General features: G+C 39.7%; 1 protein-coding gene across 3 annotated transcripts; it reads left to right on the top strand.

Moving 5' to 3' along the window:
- The first annotated feature begins 114 nt into the window (after nt 1-114).
- On the top strand, nt 115-19,472 carry YBX1 (Y-box binding protein 1). Of its 3 annotated transcripts, XR_014023565.1 has the most exons (9): nt 115-422; nt 1,113-1,176; nt 11,157-11,190; nt 13,740-13,829; nt 14,152-14,454; nt 14,715-14,797; nt 17,869-18,134; nt 18,300-18,468; nt 19,099-19,472. XR_014023565.1 is itself a non-coding variant. In XM_081306467.1 (8 exons), exons 1-7 carry the CDS (start codon nt 257-259, stop codon nt 18,101-18,103), a joined length of 975 nt encoding a protein of 324 aa, XP_081162593.1. In that variant the 5' UTR covers nt 115-256; the 3' UTR covers nt 18,104-18,134; nt 19,099-19,472. The 3 variants fall into 3 exon arrangements, 2 of the variants coding, with proteins under 2 accessions (XP_081162593.1, XP_081162594.1); XM_081306467.1 differs by lacking the exon at nt 18,300-18,468; XM_081306468.1 differs by lacking the exons at nt 13,740-13,829; nt 18,300-18,468 and having other exon boundaries at nt 116-422.
- The last annotated feature ends 196 nt before the right edge of the window (nt 19,473-19,668 follow it).

Raw genomic sequence — 19,668 nt, 5'->3', positions numbered from 1 at the left:
CCAATAGAAGTAATGATTTCGGGTCAGGTGGTGAGATTGACGGTACAGGTGGCCAATGAACAATGCTTAGGGCGGGTCGATCTCAGGGCTTATCCCGCCTGTCCCGCCATTCTCGCTAGTTCGATCGGTAGCGGGAGCGGAGAGCGGACCCCAGAGAGCCCTGAGCAGCCCCACCGCCGCCGCCGGCCTAGTTACCATCACACCCCGGGAGGAGCCGCAGCTGCCGCAGCCGGCCCCAGTCACCATCACCGCAACCATGAGCAGCGAGGCCGAGACCCAGCAGCCGCCCGCCGCCCCCCCCGCCGCCCCCGCCCTCAGCGCTGCCGACACCAAGCCCGGCACCACGGGCAGCGGCGCAGGGAGCGGCGGCCCGGGCGGCCTTACATCGGCGGCGCCTGCCGGCGGGGACAAGAAGGTCATCGGTGAGGGCTAAACGGGGACGGGGGTGGGGCTACGGGGAAGTCTGGCCGCGGAACCGTTAGCCGGCACTGGGCGAGCCGGAGCGCGCGGCTGGCGGGACCGACTCTCCGCGCGCGGCCGCCCCTCCCCCCGGCCCCACTCGCCCTCGCGGGCCCGGACTCGCCCGCACCGCGTGCCCGGTATGCGCGCGCACGCCGCCTCCGCGCCCCCTGCGGACCCCGCGGGCCGTGCACCCCTCCCCCTGCGGCCGCGCGCAGCCCGCCGCGTGTGCGGTGGGTCCCTTCTCGCGCGCCCGCGGGCGGACCGGCTGCCCTCGTGCGCTCGGCGTGGACTCCGTTGTTCGGTTCCCCCCACCCAGCTCCCTTCCGCGTGTGCCTAGAGGGCGCGGCGCGCCGCCTACGCAGGCTGGAGTGGGCCGGGCGGCTTCCCCTTCCCTCACGTGCTCCCCGCCCGCGGCCTGCGTACACACCCATCTTGGGCCCGCGCCCCAGGCCTGCCTGCGGCGCCCCACGGCTTTGAGCCCACCCACGTGTAAGGCAAGGGACGCTTAGGGGTCCCCGCGCGGTCCTGTTAATGGGATGGGGAGAGAAAAGGCTGTCAGGTGCCCGAAAGCTGCAAGGGGATAGATCCCGAAGCCAGGGCGTTTTACAAGGGTGGCTGGTAATCGAGGGTTGTTTTGCTTTGTTTTCCAGCAACGAAGGTTTTGGGAACAGTAAAATGGTTCAATGTAAGAAACGGATACGGTTTCATCAACAGGTGAGATGCGCGTGTCTGAAGCTCCATCCCTCTTCCTGCATGTTTGCCGCTCAGTCTTTTGGTTCTGCGGGGCTAGGGGTTCAGTTAGCATGTTGCAGGGACCCAGCTGCGTTCTGAAAGGCAGTTGCCTCCTCGGTAGTGTAATATTTTGTTTTCTTGATGAGTAAAGGGATTCGTGTATGTAGGGTTCGTCTTTGTTTTTCAGCTAAATATTAATCTAAAGGTAATCTCAAAGAGTTCGTTGTGGCACAAAGCAGTTAAGGAAAGCGGAGTGAATGAGTCGTTTCTTAACAGTTTTGGGAAACTGCAGGGCAACACGTTTTCATCCTTGTCTTTATACATTACTGAAATTAGGATTTGAGGATGTGATCCTGTAATTAAAGAATGTATATGTGTGTGTACACACACACGTTGTTAAACCTTTTGGAGTAACATGATTTGACAAGTCAAAGACATGAGATTTTTGTCATCTTTACATAAGGTTATATTGCCTTTGTTTACTATTTCAAACCTCTTTTAATACCTCGGGGGAGTTTTCTATTAGTACTTCTTTGGCCAGAGAAAGCTGGTTTTGTTTGCCTGTAGAGTGAATTGCGGGGGAGGGGGGTCCTTTTCCTTATTCAATTTTTATTTCTACTACTTCCTTGTGTCACAATCGTGCTAATTGCATAGGATTTTTTTTTTTTAACTCTGTAGCTTTATTAGAGTGGTCTTAAGTCCCTGGTAACTTAATATTGTTCCTTTGAGGCAAAGCCGCCAGCTACATCGTTACATTCAGCCTTAGAATTATCTGTAGCGACAGCGGTGGTAACTGCAGTTCGCTCACTGCACTCTGCGTCGGCTCCCTTGTGAGCCGGGCATCATTTCCAAGATGGCTGCCAAGGCTAGTAGTGCAGTTGCATGGGTGTAGAGCACCGCGAGTGCCAGTAGCAATCTTGGCTGTACAGCTGTGTAGTACTTGGCGCCATTTCAGCGTTTTCTTTTCTTGCATCCTTACTTTAGAAGGTGTTAACCAACTAGATGTTTGAAATAACGCTTAAGGGTAACAGAATGTTTGTGAGAAGGACATCAAATGGGCAACCAGGCTTTTAGAGACAGACATAATTGATGAAAAAACGTGCGTTAATCAACCACACAGTATTGTGGAAAGAGATTATAGGCATTTGATGGTCTGTTTGCCACATTTTTCAGTTATGGGGAAACATTTTGTTATTTTCATAATTTGGGGGATTTTCTGTCTTGAACTGTTTGCCTTCCTGACCAAAGCTACATCTTCCATCAATTTTTTTATAATGGATTAGTACTGAGAAAGAAAGGAATACTTTTAATACGATTGGTTTGTTGATTACTTTTTAACTGATCTCTGGGCTAGGGTAATAATGTCCATCTTATTCCACCATCTTTCATATTTTATTTAGAGACATTATTTTATTTGGTATTCATGCCCTACTCTGATTCTCATTGCTTATCTATCCTTAAACTAGTAGTTTTGAATTTAAGGGAGTTGAAAATGAAAAATCCCTGAGATCCTCCTGCAGTTATGATACATTTTTAACAGGAATACCAGATGTTGGTGAGAATGGTCTGTCCACCATAGCTTCAAAATAACTGCATTTAGCTGTTGACCTAGAGGGGATAAGTTGTAGTTTTTGTATTTTGTGAGCATTTAAGAAATTTTTATATTGTGGCTCTTCATACTTATTTTATACTGTGGCTCTTTATATTTTATAAGTATTTATTCTATGAGATGCTGTTCATTGAATATTCTGGTTTTGAAGCAACAAAGTTGCTCATCCTTCAGGGCCAGTTAAGTGTAAATTGGCTTTTGATCTTTTGTTTGAACTATCCTGACCTGAACTGTTGTTGAATTAACTCATTAAAATTTGCCTTGTTGCTAAATTAGTAGTTTTTAATGATTCTGAGACCTAAATAGGGTATTGTAGAATGAGTTCCAGTCGGGGAGGTTTGCCTTAATGAAAATAGGAGTTGGTTCTAGATGTTGCTCATGTAGTAAAACAGATCACAGACTTAGTTGGGGACACTTTACTCTTTTTTTTTTTTCCCCCTGTAAGGAATATCGATATTTATTTGGAAAATGCAGAACAGTTCATGAAAACACCTTACTCTTCTGAGGGAGGAAGACAGACTGTATAAAGGGGGAGGATGCAGTGTTTAGGGTGGTTAAATTTTGGAATTCCCTGGATTTCCTATTCTAGATTCTCTAGATGTTTTATAACTGAAATACAGGATTTTTATGTAAATTTCCTTCCTTAAAAGACATTTCATTATAAATGTTGGTTGATAGCTTCAGTTGTCACCAATGATGAATTGTTTTGGCCTTGTTGGAATCACTTCTTAAAGGGTTTTCTCCTAATGATGTGTGTGTTTGGTTTGGTACCTGGGATTGAACCCAGGACACTTAACCACTGAGCCACATCCACATCAACACCTCTTTTGAGACAGGGTCATGCCAAGTTATGAGGCTAGCCTCGAACTTTGAATACTCCTAACTTACAGAAATTTTTTGTACCTGGGATTCAACTTGGGAACACTCTACCACTAAGTCATATCCCCAGTTCTGTTTTTTAAAATTAATTATTTATTGTGATTAGGCATATATGACAGCAGAATGCATTTTGATTCTTTGTACACAATTGTAGCACAACTTTTCATCTCTTAATTGTACATGAGGTAGCCTTGTACCATGTGTGCAGTCATACATGTAGCTAGGGTAATAATGTCCATCTTATTCCACCATTTTTCATATTTTATTTAGAGACAGGGTCTTGCTTTGAATTCTCCTGCCTCAACCACTACCATCCAGCTGCTTATAGGACTTTTAAAGTAGTGAAATTATGTCAGGCATGGTGACACAGTAAAATCCTATCCGAGAGGTATTTAGGTATCCAGGAGTATAACAGGTTTGAAACAAACCTGGGCAACTTATACCCTACCTTTTTTAAAAGGGCTGGGGATGTATAGTTCAGACATAGCACTCCTGGTTTCAGACTCTTGCTAAGGAAAAGCAAAAAAAAAAAATTTTTTTTTTTTTGTTTAGGACATATAATCTAGGAATTCTGAAAAGAAATTCATTGAGTTTCTCTTTTGTGTGCTGTGTTGGCAAAATAAAAATTGAACTACCTGAGTAGTTTATTAGCGTTCCTCCCAGGGTTACTTTTTTTTTTTTTAGCTTTTTAAAATTGATCCGTATTTGCTAAATTCATGATTACCATGAATCAATAACAACTTTAATGGGACATGCATTTTAGTAACTGAATTAGGAATTTTTTTTTTTTCTCCAGAGTACTTTAAATGCCAGTTTGTCATTATGAAGTTTTGAAATGGGGAAATTTGAAGCAAAGGAAATCAAGTAGAGTAGAGATCACAAGCTGGTAACCTGCTGGTTGATGTTTTTGGACAGTAGTTTTTGTTTTTGTTTTTAAATTGGAATTAATCACTAACATTTAAAATTCTGGAAATGATACCAATACAATCCAGGTTTCATGTTTTTAAGATGTGAACTTCATTTAGCCTTAAGGCCCTGTGTTTCCACATAAGTAATCCCAGCTGACTGTATTACCACCACCTCTAGGGTGTCCTGTGTTTGTTCTTTTTTACCAGTGTCACATTTAGTTGTGTCACTTGGCTGACTGCATTCCCTACATGGCCTCTGCATGCATACTTATTTTCTATGGTGTAGGAAGGCTTGGTTTTTCCTCTCTTTATAATAAAACTTAGTCAAGCTGGTCAGTTTTAGTCTGTTTGGGTGGGATTTCCCATTTGGGAATTCCATTTATATACTAATGACTTCCTTTACAGGAGGATAATGGTAATAGTAGACATAGCTAACAATTTACATCAGGGTCATCTAGTATAAATGCTTAAAATGAACTAATTCATTTAATCACCAAAACTTTTGAGGTTTAGGTATTCCGCTCTGAAGAGATTGATTAACTTGCCCTATAAACATAGTAAGCAGGATTTGAAGTCAGTTTTCCTGCTCTGGTATTTATGTATACCAACTGCTATTATACTGTCTCTGAAAATAGACCTTAGTCATCTTCAATTTGATGGTTGTCCACATAGTTACAGGTAATTTCTAATGGCTAGAAATTGTCATTTCTAGAATGGCTGGCTGTTCGTAGCCATTGAAAAATTTATATGATCTCTAGCATGTCAGTGCAGCTCCATTGTTACTAAGTGTCTGAGGCTGACCTCCAACTTGGGTTCCTCCTGCCTCATCCTCCCAAGTCACTGGGATTATAGGCATGTACCACCATCTAATGTCATCTCCTCAGATGTTGGAAGACTTTCTGCTTCTTACTATATTTCATGAAAAGTTCTAGTTTAGCATGAAGGTTAGCATTACAAAGAATTTTCTTACTAGTATTGAGGCAGTTAAAGAATTAAAAGAACATTGAAGCTTACTTCACTTCTGGATCTTTTGTTTTTATATGGCCTGTGAGGTAAGAACCAGTATTATCTACTGGGTATGGTGGCTCGTGACTATAATCTAATGACTTGGGAGGCTGAGGCAGGAGGATTGCATGTTGAGGCCAGCCTGGGCAACTTAGTGGGACTCTTAAGGTTCAACTTAAGTGGGAACCTGAGGATTTGAGGATATAGGTAGAGGACCTCTGGGTTCAATCCCTAATACCTCCCACCCCCCGAAAAGGATGGGTATTATGAGGTTGCCTTAAAAAATAAGGAAGTAGAGTCTTCTGGAGTTTGTCATCATCCCCACACCACCAGGGATTGAACCCAAGTGTGCTTAACCACTGAGCCATATACCCAACCCTTTCTATTTTTATTTTGAGATGGGGGTCTCACTAAAATGCTGAGTCTGGCCTTGAACTTGGCTCTGCCTCAGCCTCCAGGTGGCTAGGATTACAGGTGTGCTCTATTGTCCCTGGCAACTAAAATTCTCAATGTATAGTTCACACTAAAAGTCTGTAGAGCTTTGGAGAGGTCGTCACCAAAACTCCATCTTGGTAGGTCTGTCTCTGAGCCCTGTAAATTGTTTATAGTCCATAATATAATTGAAAGCTATTAAGACAATGGGGAAGCCATAAAGACTTCTTAGTTGCTACTAAGAAAGGGATATATGGGAGAGTGGCTTTTTTCAGAACTGGAACTCTTGGTACAAGCAACAATGAATGATGGGTGTTGAAGACTTCAGGACTGATTTGTATTGGTTATACCTGTTATCTTGAGCTGGGTAAAAATTGCCATGCTTACCTGGTCACTGATTTGTGACTTGGAACAGGAATACACTGTAATCTTCCAGTGGTTTTTTTTTTTTCTGTCTTCCTTCAAAGTAAAATCATTTGACTTAAAAATCTAGAATGGGCATCCAATGTATTAACTTCTGTTTCCTAGTACTGGGGCAGTAGTTGCCTACCCTCCAGTCTCTGCCCTTGAAAGCATCTGTAGACTATTATAGTCTAAAGGTAATGGTGGACTGTGCCTGGGAAACAGATGTGTTGGCTGGGTGACAGGGATTTTTTTTTTTTCAAAGGGAGCAAATAAAGAGGTAAATTGTGGCTGTGATATTAAGGAATTAGTATCTGCAGGACTTGAAAATTGGTATCTGGATGCTTTGGGTTGTGAAACATGTAGATGTTAAATCCTGGAATTTGTTCTTATTACCACAGGATTATAATTTTACATACGGGAATTAGGTATTTTAATAGCTTGTGTGGTAATGCGCAACAAGGTAACAGCATATAGGAGCATTAAGTTATGAAACGACTCACATGGTAGGTCTCATTTAAGGCAATAGTGTAGTTGGCAAAAAGTTAGCTTATTTTCATGTACATGCAGCTAGAGTAAAGATGATTGTGTTTTAGGGATGGGAGAACAATCAGACATGGTACATGTGCAGTGTAGTGCTTGAATTTGGATGGTTTGGGCCATGAAAATCAAGGCAGAAATTTACAGAGCAGAAGCATTAGGTGAGCTGTGATTGTCTTTTGTGTCACAAAGTCTCTTTGGGGAGATTAAATTTGTTTTTTCCTATTTGAGTTGTATTTGACCATGATTAAGATCCTTATCAGTCTGGATAGATTGAGTAGTACAGAAGTGGCAATAATTGCATTTTAATCCAAAGAGCTTGCTAGAATACAGATAAGAAGGTAGGCACCCAATACATATTTTAAAAGATGTAATTGAGAGCTGGGTGCAATGATGCTCATCTCTAATCTTAGATACTCTGTCTGAGGCAAGAGGGTTGCAAATTCAAGGCCAGTCTCAGCAATTCCAGTAATCCCTCTGCTCCACCCCCCCCCCAAAAAAAAAAAGATTTTTGATTAACGTGTTTCTACAGTGCTAATGATAGAATGAGGCACAGCCTGTTTTCAGTGACTTGTTGGTGTTCCACTGAAGAGAAGGGCGCTCATAAAAGTCTTGTCTGTATATACCTTCATTCTCAATAAAGTATGGTAAAGACGGGTTCTTGGTTCTCAGAACACACCACCGAGGGTAAAAGCTTTGGGAATGTCTCCATCTCCTCCCCCATTACATCAATAATGGGTAAAACATGCTTATTAAAAAAGCTATTTTGGCACATGTGTTTCCTTGGGGATTTATTATTTTGAAGCAGGGTCTCCCTGTGCTTTTGCTCAGGCTGTCCCTACATATTATTATGCCTCTGACCATACCCACCCCCATTTAGGATTGAACCCTGGGGCTCTTCATCCAGATGTTCACTGAGGTATGACCCCAGTCCTTTTTATTGGGACAAAGTCTCAATTTAGTATGTCCAAGCCATAGTTTTTGTTTCAATTTGTGAATAAAACAAGTTTATTGGTAAATTTAGTCAACATCATTAACCTAAAAACACCAATAAAGGAGACATTTAAAACCTACTTGGAAGGTCATGTCCATAAAAGGGATTTTCCCAGGACAGTAAGTAAGTAACCAGATGTAACTTATCCCAACAACCATCTTAATTTGCAGAGATCCAATAACCTGGACCTGTGTCAAGCCATAGTATTTTATCTCTTGGCTGAAACTGTTTTCTGAACTGTCAGGTTTTTTTTCTAAAATCCAGATAAACTTTGGTCATGATGTTCTATCATTATCAGTAACAAAAAGTTCTCCGTGGGGCTGGGGATGTGGCTCAAGCAGTAGCGTGCTCGCCTGGCATGCGTGCGGCCCGGGTTCGATCCTCAGCACTACATACCAACAAAGATGTTGTGTCCGCCGAGAACTAAAAAATAATAAATATTTAAAAAATTCTCTCTCTCCTCTTTCACTCTCTCTTTAAGAAAAAAAAAAGTTCTCCATGGAAGTTGCCTCTTTTTTTTTTTTTAACTGAATTTCAGACATTTAGAAAGTACAAAAATGCTCAGATGATAAATTTACGTAAATGAAAGTCCAGTAGGATGCTGAATCTTTACTATGTAACACTCTAGACCCATTAATGATGGTAGTGTGCTCCCTGATTTATGACAGTGTCCTGTAGGGGCAGTGTTGCCCTGTTAAGTCACTGTTCCAGACCTTGCCCACCTTTCCATCTCTCACTTTTTTGTAGTATCTCCTTTTTTTTTTTTTTTTTTTTTAAGAGAGAGAGAGAATTTTAATATTTTATTTATTTTTTAGTTTTCGGCGGACACAACATCTTTGTTTGTATGTGGTGCTGAGGATCGAACCTGGGCCGCACGCATGCGAGGCGAGCGCGCTACCACTTGAGCCACATCCCCAGCCCTAGTATCTCCTCTTGAAGGCCTAGAATTTGGAATAGTCATGTTGGAGTTAAGATCTAATTAAGATAGCTCTAATTTGTTTCTGTGGTGCTTATGGAACAATGGTCAGATTTACATTTGACCAGCTATCAATTCCCTAGGGTTTGGTTTGATTTTGGTACTGGGGGAAAGGACCCAGGGGTGCTTAACCACCAAACCACATACCCAGCCCCCCCCTCCCCCCATTTTTTTAAATTTAGAAACAAGGTCTTGCTGAGTTGCTTAGAGCCTTGGAAAATTGATTGCTGAGGCTGGCTTTGAACTCAGCCATCCTGCTTCAGCCTCCTGAGTCGCTGGGATTACAAGCATGTGCCGCTGCGCCCAGCCTTTCTAGGTATTCCTAATATGCTTCTTCAGTTACTTGACTTGAATAGCTTTGGCAGCATTACCTGGTTTTGGATTTTTAAGTTTTGAGATTATTCTGGTTCCATAAATAAAAAAGTATTCTTATGTCGTGATAATGCTATAACTTTAAGGTCTGAACAGAAGTTATTTATTTATTTTTGTGGTGCTGGGGATTGAACCAGGGCTTTGTGCATGTCAGGCAAGCACTCTACCAACTGAGCTATATCCCCAGCCCTGAAGTAAATTTTTATGTGCGTTCTTTGACTAAATTGGTCCATAGATCACCAAGAAGCCAATAGTCTAGTTCTGATAGTAAGCTAGTATTGTAACCTTTGTTCCTCTAGTCATTAAATACTAGAGCTATACTATAAGCCTTTTCTTGTTCTGACCTACTGACAATTAAGAAGGTGGGGCACATGTATTTCCTTGGGGTGAAATAGTCTAGAAATAGAAATGTTTCACTTCCAGCAGTTTTTGTTACTTATTTTTTACCTGGGATAGAATCTAGGGGGGCTTAACCACTGAGCAACATCCCTAATCCTTTCTGTTTTTGAGACAGGATCTTACTAAGTGTCTGAGGCTGACCTCTAACTTGGGTTCCTCCTGCCTCATCCTCCCAAGTCACTGGGATTATAGGCATGTACCACCATACCTGGTGGATCTTCTCATTTCTAATGTCATCTCCTTTATAACCAATCTCAAAACTAAAAGAAGACATCATTTTTCTCTTCCCCCTCACTTGACATCCAGTTACATCCAGAGTTTGCCCCCTTATAAACTTTTACTGGTGCATTATAGTTATAATATTAGGGTTTATTTTGATACAATTGTATAAGCATGGGATACAATTTGCTCCAATTTAGTACCTAATAGTTTTCCCCATTTTTTGCTTTAAGAAGGATATTTAAAATACCTTCTTATGAACCCTTCATACAGGACTTCATCAATCCCTATCTGGGCTTCTATAACTGGATGGGCTCTGCTCATATTTAAGTCCTAAAATAAATATTTCAACCATTTTTTCAGCAGAATTGAATAGACCAATGATTGTTGTAAAATGGTATCCATTTAGCCAGGCACAGAGGAACACACCTATAATCATAACTACTTTAAAAACAAGGCTGGGGATGTAGCCCTTATAAATACCCATTGATTCAGTCCCTGATTCCTCCCCAAAAAGGGAGAATGTGTCTAACATGAAGTAAAAAGGATGTGTGTGATACTGAAAAATATAGTCTTATTCATCTGTCTACTTAGTTATATATACATTGTTTGGCATCTGAGTGATGTGTATATCGGTTGTACTTTCTTTAGGTTTTTTAGGTTTTAGATTCACAGCAGAATTAAGCTGAAAGTGTACAGAGAGATCTCATACTCTATTCTTTCCCCCACCAATAGCATCCCAAACCAGAGTGGTAAATTGATTAAAATTGATAACCAAAATTAACCTGCCATTATCACCTGTAGTCTAAAGTGATCACTCCTTGTGTTATATGGTTTAGGGGAATTTGTTTTCATTTGGGGTTTGAAAATGGTTATCAGGAAATGAGGATGGAGTGGAAAAAAAAAAAAACCATTCCTATTACTGTCAGTAACCATGTTCTAGAAGTGAGGGTGGGATGTGCTGAAATGGTAATTTTGAATGGGGTAAGGAGTGACAGTATGTTTGTCACTTCTACCTTAATTATGGCTTAGTTGGTCCCACTGAAGTCTGACTTGTTTTGCTTATATTCCTAAACATTTGCTTTTTAAATTTCCTAATAAGTCTTTGGTAGCCAGAAAGCCTTTGTGGGAAAAAATGTATACTAGTGATCAGGCATATTCTTAATCTCTGGCAACTATGAAATATATTCCATTTTTTAATTTGTTCAACTTGGTTTTGTCTTATAGGAATGACACCAAGGAAGATGTATTTGTACACCAGGTGAGTGCTTGTGTATATAGATACTTGCACTTCTGACTCAAGGCTTAGGAGAAGAAAAGGGTGGATGTCTTCTCAACTCTTGTTCCTTGCAAAAGGTTAAGTCCAACCACCAGTTTGTTTAGTTCCTTCCTTCCTAAAGAGTAATAGCATGATTAAATGTGTATGTACATTGAAACATTGTATTGAAGTCCACTTAATTGAAATAGGTTATTTCTGATTGGGATTTTGTTAATAGCTGTAGCATTTTAAAATAACGAATCTGCTCAACTTAATTGAACTAAATTTTTATTCCTAATTTTAGATGAGCAAATGCAGCCTCCATGAATATAAACTTAAATTAATAGTGTTGCTATAAATACACAGAAACGTTGGCAAGACGTTTTCAGATGCTGTTCGGCCTACCTCTATGATAAGGACAAATCATTACAGGGCAGAGCTGCAGGATACAGTTATCCGAAGAGGGTAGTAGAAAATGAGCAAACTAACTTACATCCTTCTACCCTGAAACGTTTTTAATAAAGTAGGATTTTTTTTAGTTTGCTTCTAACTTTGGAGAGTTGGCTTTCTTTGGGAAAACTTCACTAATAGCTTAAGGTTAAAAGAAAGGTAGTACAGCAGAGATGACAATTCATTTAATAATTGTGCATTGGCTACTGGTGTTTAGGGAGGAGAAAATTTAACAAAGTAAAGGGGCTACTTGCTGGATTTTCTCAAGTATCTTTTAAAGAACGTGTTTTAAAAAATGCTCAAACATTGAGGAATTAAGATTATTGCTATAGTAAGCCACTGCCAAGTGAATGCTAATATCTCAAACTTAAGTATGTTATAGGCTTCATTGGACTTACTCATCCTCTCAGGTATGAAATGGGTAGGGACAGCACGTTTGTGTATGTGTACTTCTGTGCTATGCAGTTTTTTCACTGAGACTGTTGAAATATCGGATTGTATTAAATTATTTTAAGAAACTTTTAACTATTTTTTTTATACTAATCCAGAAATCTAAAGATCTAAAGTTATTTCCATACTCATACCTTTATTCAGGTAGATATGAGCTTGGATGGCAGCATGCTTCTTAGGAAGAGCTGTCATAGGTTGGTGATTTTATAGCTCTGAAGTGTCTTATACAGCATTCATTTGACAGTCAAGGGGAAAGCCAGATCAATTTCTAGTACATCCAAAACCCTATCAAATAATCCAAGGGTCAAATGTAAGTATGGAAACATTTAAATTCTAAATGTAAATTCAGGACTACTGAGACAAAATGTTTTAAAGCAAATGTTTGTTTATAAAATTATGGTTTTTATAAAGACAACTCTTGACCTGTTCCTTCTGCATTTTCAAAAGAATGTGCAGACTTAGGAATGGTATAACAAGGTTTATCAGTCTTGCTGGTTTGGCAACCCCAAAAGGTTGGGGAAGGGAATAAAGATGTTCACTAAAGAGTTTGGGGATTTTAATTATCCATACTTCTGCTATCCCCTATGACTGCAGGTAATTGAGAGTTGGCTATATATGAAAGGTATGAAAACTATGTGACAGTTTAGATGACAGATGAGATCAATTATTTTGACTTAACTTACCCAGTTGTGTTGACCCACAATGTGTCACCAATATGCTTTCCTCTTTATTTGTAAGTGGTTTCAACATGTAGTTGTTTTTTGGGACTTTGGCTGCTCAGGTCTTAGTGGTGTATCAAGGAGATGCAGTTCTGGGCAACGGAGCTTAACTGGCCTCAGATTTGTTGGTTGTCCTGCCTCCCCTGGAATGAAAATGCATGAGTGATCCTGTAATGGATACTGCTGTGATGTGGAATGAACATGGGATTTGGAGTCCCAAGACCTGGATTGAGAAAGTCCCCGCTCTGCCACTTACTAGCTGTTTGACCTTGGGCAAGTCAACTAATTTTTAAGTGCCTGCTATAATGTAAGATATACTGTATTCTTGGGAGGTAATAACCAACATTCCCATGCAGTCAGATAATATAAAGAGTGGCATTGTTAATACATGTGAAATGCATTTCCATGGTAGTATCTCAGGTTGGAAGGGATTTTGGTTGACATTTGTAATTGAGTTTGATGTGGTAACACAGGGACAAAGTTGGTTTGGTCAACTTTGAAGCATGTAAAAACTAAACTCGCCTGTCATCTAAACTGGCCATGTGTGGGGCTAGCTTCTACTATTAAGTGCAGTCTTTGGGGGATAGATGGATAGCCTCATTTTGTTCCAAGCTATATATAATGCTTTTTTTTTTGTAAAAAGCATTTAAAAATACACATAATATTGTTGTCTCTGTCTTGAGTGTTAAATTACCTTAGTTTTGTAAATAGTGGTTAAAATGCTGGGGCTTTGGATGATTGGAGTATTTTGGTTGAGGTGGGGGTAGCATTGGTCCCTGCTTTCCTGAACTTATTGACAGTTTGGTCTTATGTAAAGCAAATTATAAGATAAGTGTATATCCAAGCTAAAATAATATTGACTCTGGTACATTTTAAATGAAAAAGCACGTTATTCTCCCCTGTTAATCTATTTTTGGAATGTGATATTACTAGACTGCCATAAAGAAGAATAACCCCAGGAAGTACCTTCGCAGTGTAGGAGATGGAGAGACTGTGGAGTTTGATGTTGTTGAAGGAGAAAAGGTGAGGATGCTTTTTGTGTAAAGGTTTGACTTCAGTATGGAAATATTTTGGAGATCTCATCCATTAGGATGGTGGCTCTAATGTGGATGGATGTGTTCAGGTGACCACATGAACACAGGTGCATCTAGCCTAATGTGTTGGCTGCAGTTAGAGGGCAGTCTCTTCGAAGAGTGAGGAGCTGATATTTAGTCATTTCTATGCACCCCTGCCCACACAGACACCCCCACCCCTTGTTTTCTTGTTTTTCTGGGTTTGTGTGAGGTTTGTTAAATAAAGTATCCTGAGTTCCTTTGTCACTATCAATATATAATGGCTTTTGTAGGGTGCGGAGGCAGCAAATGTTACAGGCCCTGGTGGAGTTCCAGTTCAAGGCAGTAAATATGCAGCAGACCGTAACCATTATAGACGCTATCCACGTCGTAGGGGTCCTCCACGCAATTACCAGCAGAATTATCAGAACAGTGAGAGTGGGGAAAAGAATGAGGGATCGGAGAGTGCTCCCGAAGGCCAGGCCCAACAACGCCGGCCCTACCGCAGGCGAAGGTTCCCACCTTACTACATGCGGAGACCCTATGGGCGTCGACCACAGTATTCCAACCCTCCTGTGCAGGGAGAAGTGATGGAGGTAAGTTCCACCAAAAAGAAAAAGGTAATACCTTTTGACATGACCATTTCCTGGAGTTCTTCACTACATTGGAATTGTTGGTCATACGAAAAGCATTTTTCCATCCTGAGTAACCAAAGAAATTAATAATATGATATTTAACTAGATGACCCCTGCCCCCCCTTTTAAATTAACTCTTACTATCGTATGAGATAGGATTTGTCTGGTTGGGTTTTTAGTGTTACTGATCCAGGAAGTTTGATTGCTGATGTCTTTTTCAGGGTGCTGACAACCAAGGTGCAGGAGAACAAGGTAGACCAGTGAGACAGAATATGTATCGGGGTTATAGACCACGATTCCGCAGGTACAGCCCATATTAACCTGTTTATCTTCAATTCTTCAACTGTATGTAATGACTCAGCAGTGGCATCATGCTTCTCCTGCAGTCTGTTTGAGTCATTTACCTGTTAACACTTACATTTTCTTTCGTCAGATGCCTAAGAGGTGAACCTGAAGTCAATTGTCTTTGAGAATGTTTTCTTTGCATCTTCTTTGCTGGCACTGGTTAAAAACAGCTTGTATAGATGAGGTCTACTTTGTACATATTTTTTAAAATGAGGGTGTGGAATTTCAAATTTTCTGTTCTTAAACAGGTAAGACAGTTGTTTAAACCACATGTCTTTTAAATCTCCCTACTAAGGAGGAAGGAAAGGTAAGCATTAGGAATATCTGACTTGAACCATGGCATACTTGGGAAATGAACAGTAAGACAGTGGAAAAGCAGTGTTCCCATTATCATAGGGGTAGTAGGATAGAATACTGTGACTTTTTTTTTTTTTTTTTAAGTATTAAAGCTTTAGAAATCAGGGGACCTAGTTGAAATTACACAATACACACATCAAAGAGGTTTTTGGTGCACATTGAATCTTACATTAACAGCCAAATGTCTTTGTACTATTATTTGCATTGATGCATGCCCTTTCCTGAGTTTCTAATTTAAGTAAACTGAGATGCTAGCTGGTTCACAAGGATTTTCTAATTCACTGCTATAACAGGCAATTGTGTTAGTTGTGTTAGTCACCTGGTAGGTTTTGAAGATAGATGAGTTCTTCTGTCCGGTGGTTAAAGTCTGAATGGGGCTCCCCTGGCACTCTGTACATTATTATTCACAAGTTCCAACAGCAGAATCTTTGATTTGGCTGTTTGTTACACTGTAAAGCTACTTCAAATTTCTTACTTGTTTCATTGGTGAATTGCACAAACATTTTTAGTGTAGAGTACATCAGTTTTACTGAATTTGTTAAATTCTAGAAAAGGTTTTAAAAAATCTTCAGTACAAAAGTCTTTTCAGTTTATTTCAGCTTCAATAGCCTTGTGTTCATTATGTAAAATATTTGACAGTGCCAGATAATTACTACATAACACATTTTGCTCTAAAGTGTGCAATGAAATTATCAATGAATGTGGGTAGGGCTTTCTAACCTAGTCAGGAGTTAGGGTTGGGGTGGGTGTTATTTTCTTCAAATGAATGGTAAATGAAATGCGTCTGATTGCATGAATTTTTGGCATGAATTCCTGGTTGGTGTGGGTTCAAGAGCAAATTGAATAAGATGGGGACCCTAGGAAGAAGTTTTGTTGGAAAGGAGACAAATAGGTTAGGAAGGAGAATATATGAAGTTAGAAGGGCTCATTTATGAGAAATAAGAGGATTTATAGGATAAAAAGTACAATAGAAGATAATTGCTAAAAGTTGAGTCTAAAGGAGAAGAAAGGTGGTTAGGGACAACATTGTGAAAATATTTCTAGAAGGAGAAAAGACCAGGAGTAGTGATTACAGATTCTAGTGAAAATTAAGAATGGGAAAACAAGGAATAAACTAGAAAAATAGGAAATAGGGTAACTAGGGAGTCACATGTTTGAAATTGAGAACGCAGGTAGATAACGAGGTCATCAACATAAAAGGTAATTAGAAACTTGGAACTATAATAGGCAGAGGAGGTAAAACAGGCTATTATAAGATTGAAAGCCTGCAATTTTCAGGAAGAAGTTGGAAGAATTATGTAAAAACCGTCATGGTGCTTCGGTGATTTAGGGAGAGTCTGAGGCAGGAGGATACTAAGTTTGAGGCCAGCCTGCCCGGGGGATGTAGCACAGTGGTAAAACATCCCTGGGTTTAATTCCCATACAAAAGATGTGTAAAAAGTGGGTATTAGGGGAGAGGAAAGGGTTGGGATGAGTAGGTGGGGATTTTAGAGAATGTGGAGGTTAAAGAAAAATTGAATCTGGAAGGTAAATGTGAATTAAAGCCATGATTTTGATATGGTCCTGGGGCTTTCTGGAGTGCTATGAGTGTATGTAGGGAAAGTTCAATAATATTTCATTGTTTTTCTGTTGTTTGATCACCAGCAGAAAAAGGGGAAAAAACAGCTTTCTCCTGGGTGATGGAGTCTCATTCTTTAATATTTAATATATTGCTGGAGTTGTATCATTTGAACTTCGTTAAATCTACTTTCAGTCTATAGATTTACTTATTGTACCTATTCCATATAAATGGAATCATACAGTGTGACTTGGTTTCTGGCTGCTTTTACTTAGCATGTGTTCTCAGGGTTTTTAATGTGTTAGCGCCTAATCCATTTTATGTCTATCACAGTGCATTGAATGGGTGTTTACGTGTTGATGGACATTTGAATTGTTCCCACATTTTATTATGGATATTAGTAAGTCACAATAAGTTTTTGTGGATAGTCTCTAGGGTACAGACTTCGGTAACTTTAGACTAATAGTTGACTAATAAATTGACTAATGATTGCTGTGAATTCATTTGTATGAAGGGGGGGCATCTTTGGTCTTATTTTGTACCCTTTGGCAAGGGTAAAGGGTAATAAGTGTGGTGCCTTTCAAAGTTGTTTAAAGTTCCTTTTAAAGTCTGTTTAAATGGTGATGGTGTTGTACCACTACTAGCTAGTTCTTGCTTAATTTTGTAATAGATTAGGCCAGGCAATAGTTTGCTTGTCTATTAAAATCATATTTTAGTTAACACATTTGTACATATCGTAGAAGTATATTGTGCAGTGTTTTTAATATGTGTATAGTGTGTAATTACCAAACACTTATCATTTCTACATCTTGCGACCCTTTGGACTTCTTGTTGTTTTCAAAGATTATAATGTTGTAAAGCCAGTTTTAATACTCATCTTTGTTGTTTATACACCACTGTTCTTTTGTACAAAATCATCATGCTCAGTTTGTGAAATATGAACCAAGTTAGTATTTTATTATTATTATTGTTTTTATTTTTTTGCAAAATGGCCTGTGGATCACTTTGAGCAAGAGAATATCCAGATAATTATGATTGAACAAAGTAAATCACTGTTGGATGGGTTGAAAGAAGGAGGTTTTGTCACTTCAGAATTTCCAAAATGTTCATTCTAGGGGCCCTCCTCGCCAAAGACAGCCTAGAGAGGACGGCAATGAAGAGGATAAAGAAAATCAAGGAGATGAGACCCAAGGTCAGCAGCCACCTCAACGTCGGTACCGCCGCAACTTCAATTACCGACGCAGACGCCCAGAAAACCCTAAACCACAAGATGGCAAAGAGACAAAAGCAGCCGATCCACCAGCTGAGAATTCGTCCGCTCCCGAGGCTGAGCAGGGCGGGGCTGAGTAAATGCCGGCTTACCATCTCTACCATCATCCGGGTAAGTAGGCCCACAGGGCCCACTGGCCTTGGTGTGACAGTCATGAGTAGTATCTGTCATCTTTATTAATACAAGGGGGAAAGAACCAGTTTATCAGGTAAGATAAGCCATTTTATGTAGTGTCATTCACTCTAATCTTCAAATTACTTAAATATTCCATTTTAGGGTGTTGAGAATCAGCCCTATTTGGTCCCTCATCCAATTCTCAGTTCTGACACCGGGAGACCTGTCTTCGCATTGTGTATTTTGAATATTAGAGCCTTTTGTCAACTTTTCAGAATGCTGTGATTTCACCAGTAAACTGAGGAAAGTCTTGCTAACCTTACTCTGAGAAGTATGTTAATTACATTGTGTTATTTATGCTTCATTTTTTAAAAAGAAGTGGGATAGCTACTAGAATTAATAACCTAGATAATAGTGGCAAATAACAGTATTTGGATAAAGTTGGCAACATTGGCATCATTTTTAACCATTTATAGTTGTTTAATTGGTTTATTTTTGTTGGGGAAGATGGGAGATCTTTCTTGTTTCTAAAAGCAGGAATTTATTCCTTGTTTGACTCTTTACGTTAATCATGCTTTATTTAAAATGCCTGTGAGATAGATAATTCACTATAAATTAATGTCTTTTTTTTTTCCTTTAAATTCCAAAATTAAGGGATTCCTTTGCATTTAGTTTTTTTACTTTATATCTAGAGACATGTGATTCTCTTTGGCTCTGGAATTGACATTTTTCTGCCTTTGATACTTTACAATTTTCCCTGTTTTCTGGGTGGCCAAAAATTCATCCGGAATCCACAAGTAGCCCTTAAATCACACAGTATAATGTCTGCTTCAACTATATATCACTGTCTTAGGTAAAACAATGAGATTTATTTGTCTCCCTTACATTGTGCTTATATGATATAGAAAATTTGATGTGTTGTTGCAGTGAATTGTACATGATAAACCTTTTTTCTTTGCAGTTTAGACATCCAACAAGAAGAAATGAATATGAAATTCCAGCAATAAGAAATGAACAAAAGATTGGAGCTGAAGACCTTAAGTGCTTGCTTTTTGCCCGTTGACCAGATAACTAGAACTATCTGCATTATCTATGCAGCATGGGGTTTTTATTATTTTTACCTAAAGACGTCTCTTTTTGGTAATGACAAACGTGTTTTTTAAAAAAGCCTGGTTTTTCTCAATACACCTTTAAAGGTTTTTAAATTGTTTCATATCTGGTCAAGTTGAGATTTTTAAGAACTTCATTTTTAATTTGTAATAAAAGTTTACAACTTGATTTTTTCAAAAAAAGTCAACAAACTGCAAGCACCTATTAATAAAGGTCTTAAATAATTGTCTTTGTGTATACCTCTGTCTAGTTTGAGTTAAGTCTTTTACTGTTCATGGGCCATTAACATAAACTAGTCTGCAAATAGAAGATACAGGTAATTCCCCCAGGGCAAATTGCCTTAAATCCTGCCTGGCATATAATAGTGCAAGCCTGTAATCCCAGCAGCTAACAAGGCCGAGGCAGGAGAGGTGGCAAGTTC

This window comes from Spermophilus citellus (genome assembly GCF_964194105.1).
Source record: "Spermophilus citellus genome assembly, chromosome: 9".
Taxonomy (NCBI): Eukaryota; Metazoa; Chordata; class Mammalia; order Rodentia; family Sciuridae; genus Spermophilus; species Spermophilus citellus.
This window is presented reverse-complemented; position numbering and strand designations above follow the sequence as displayed.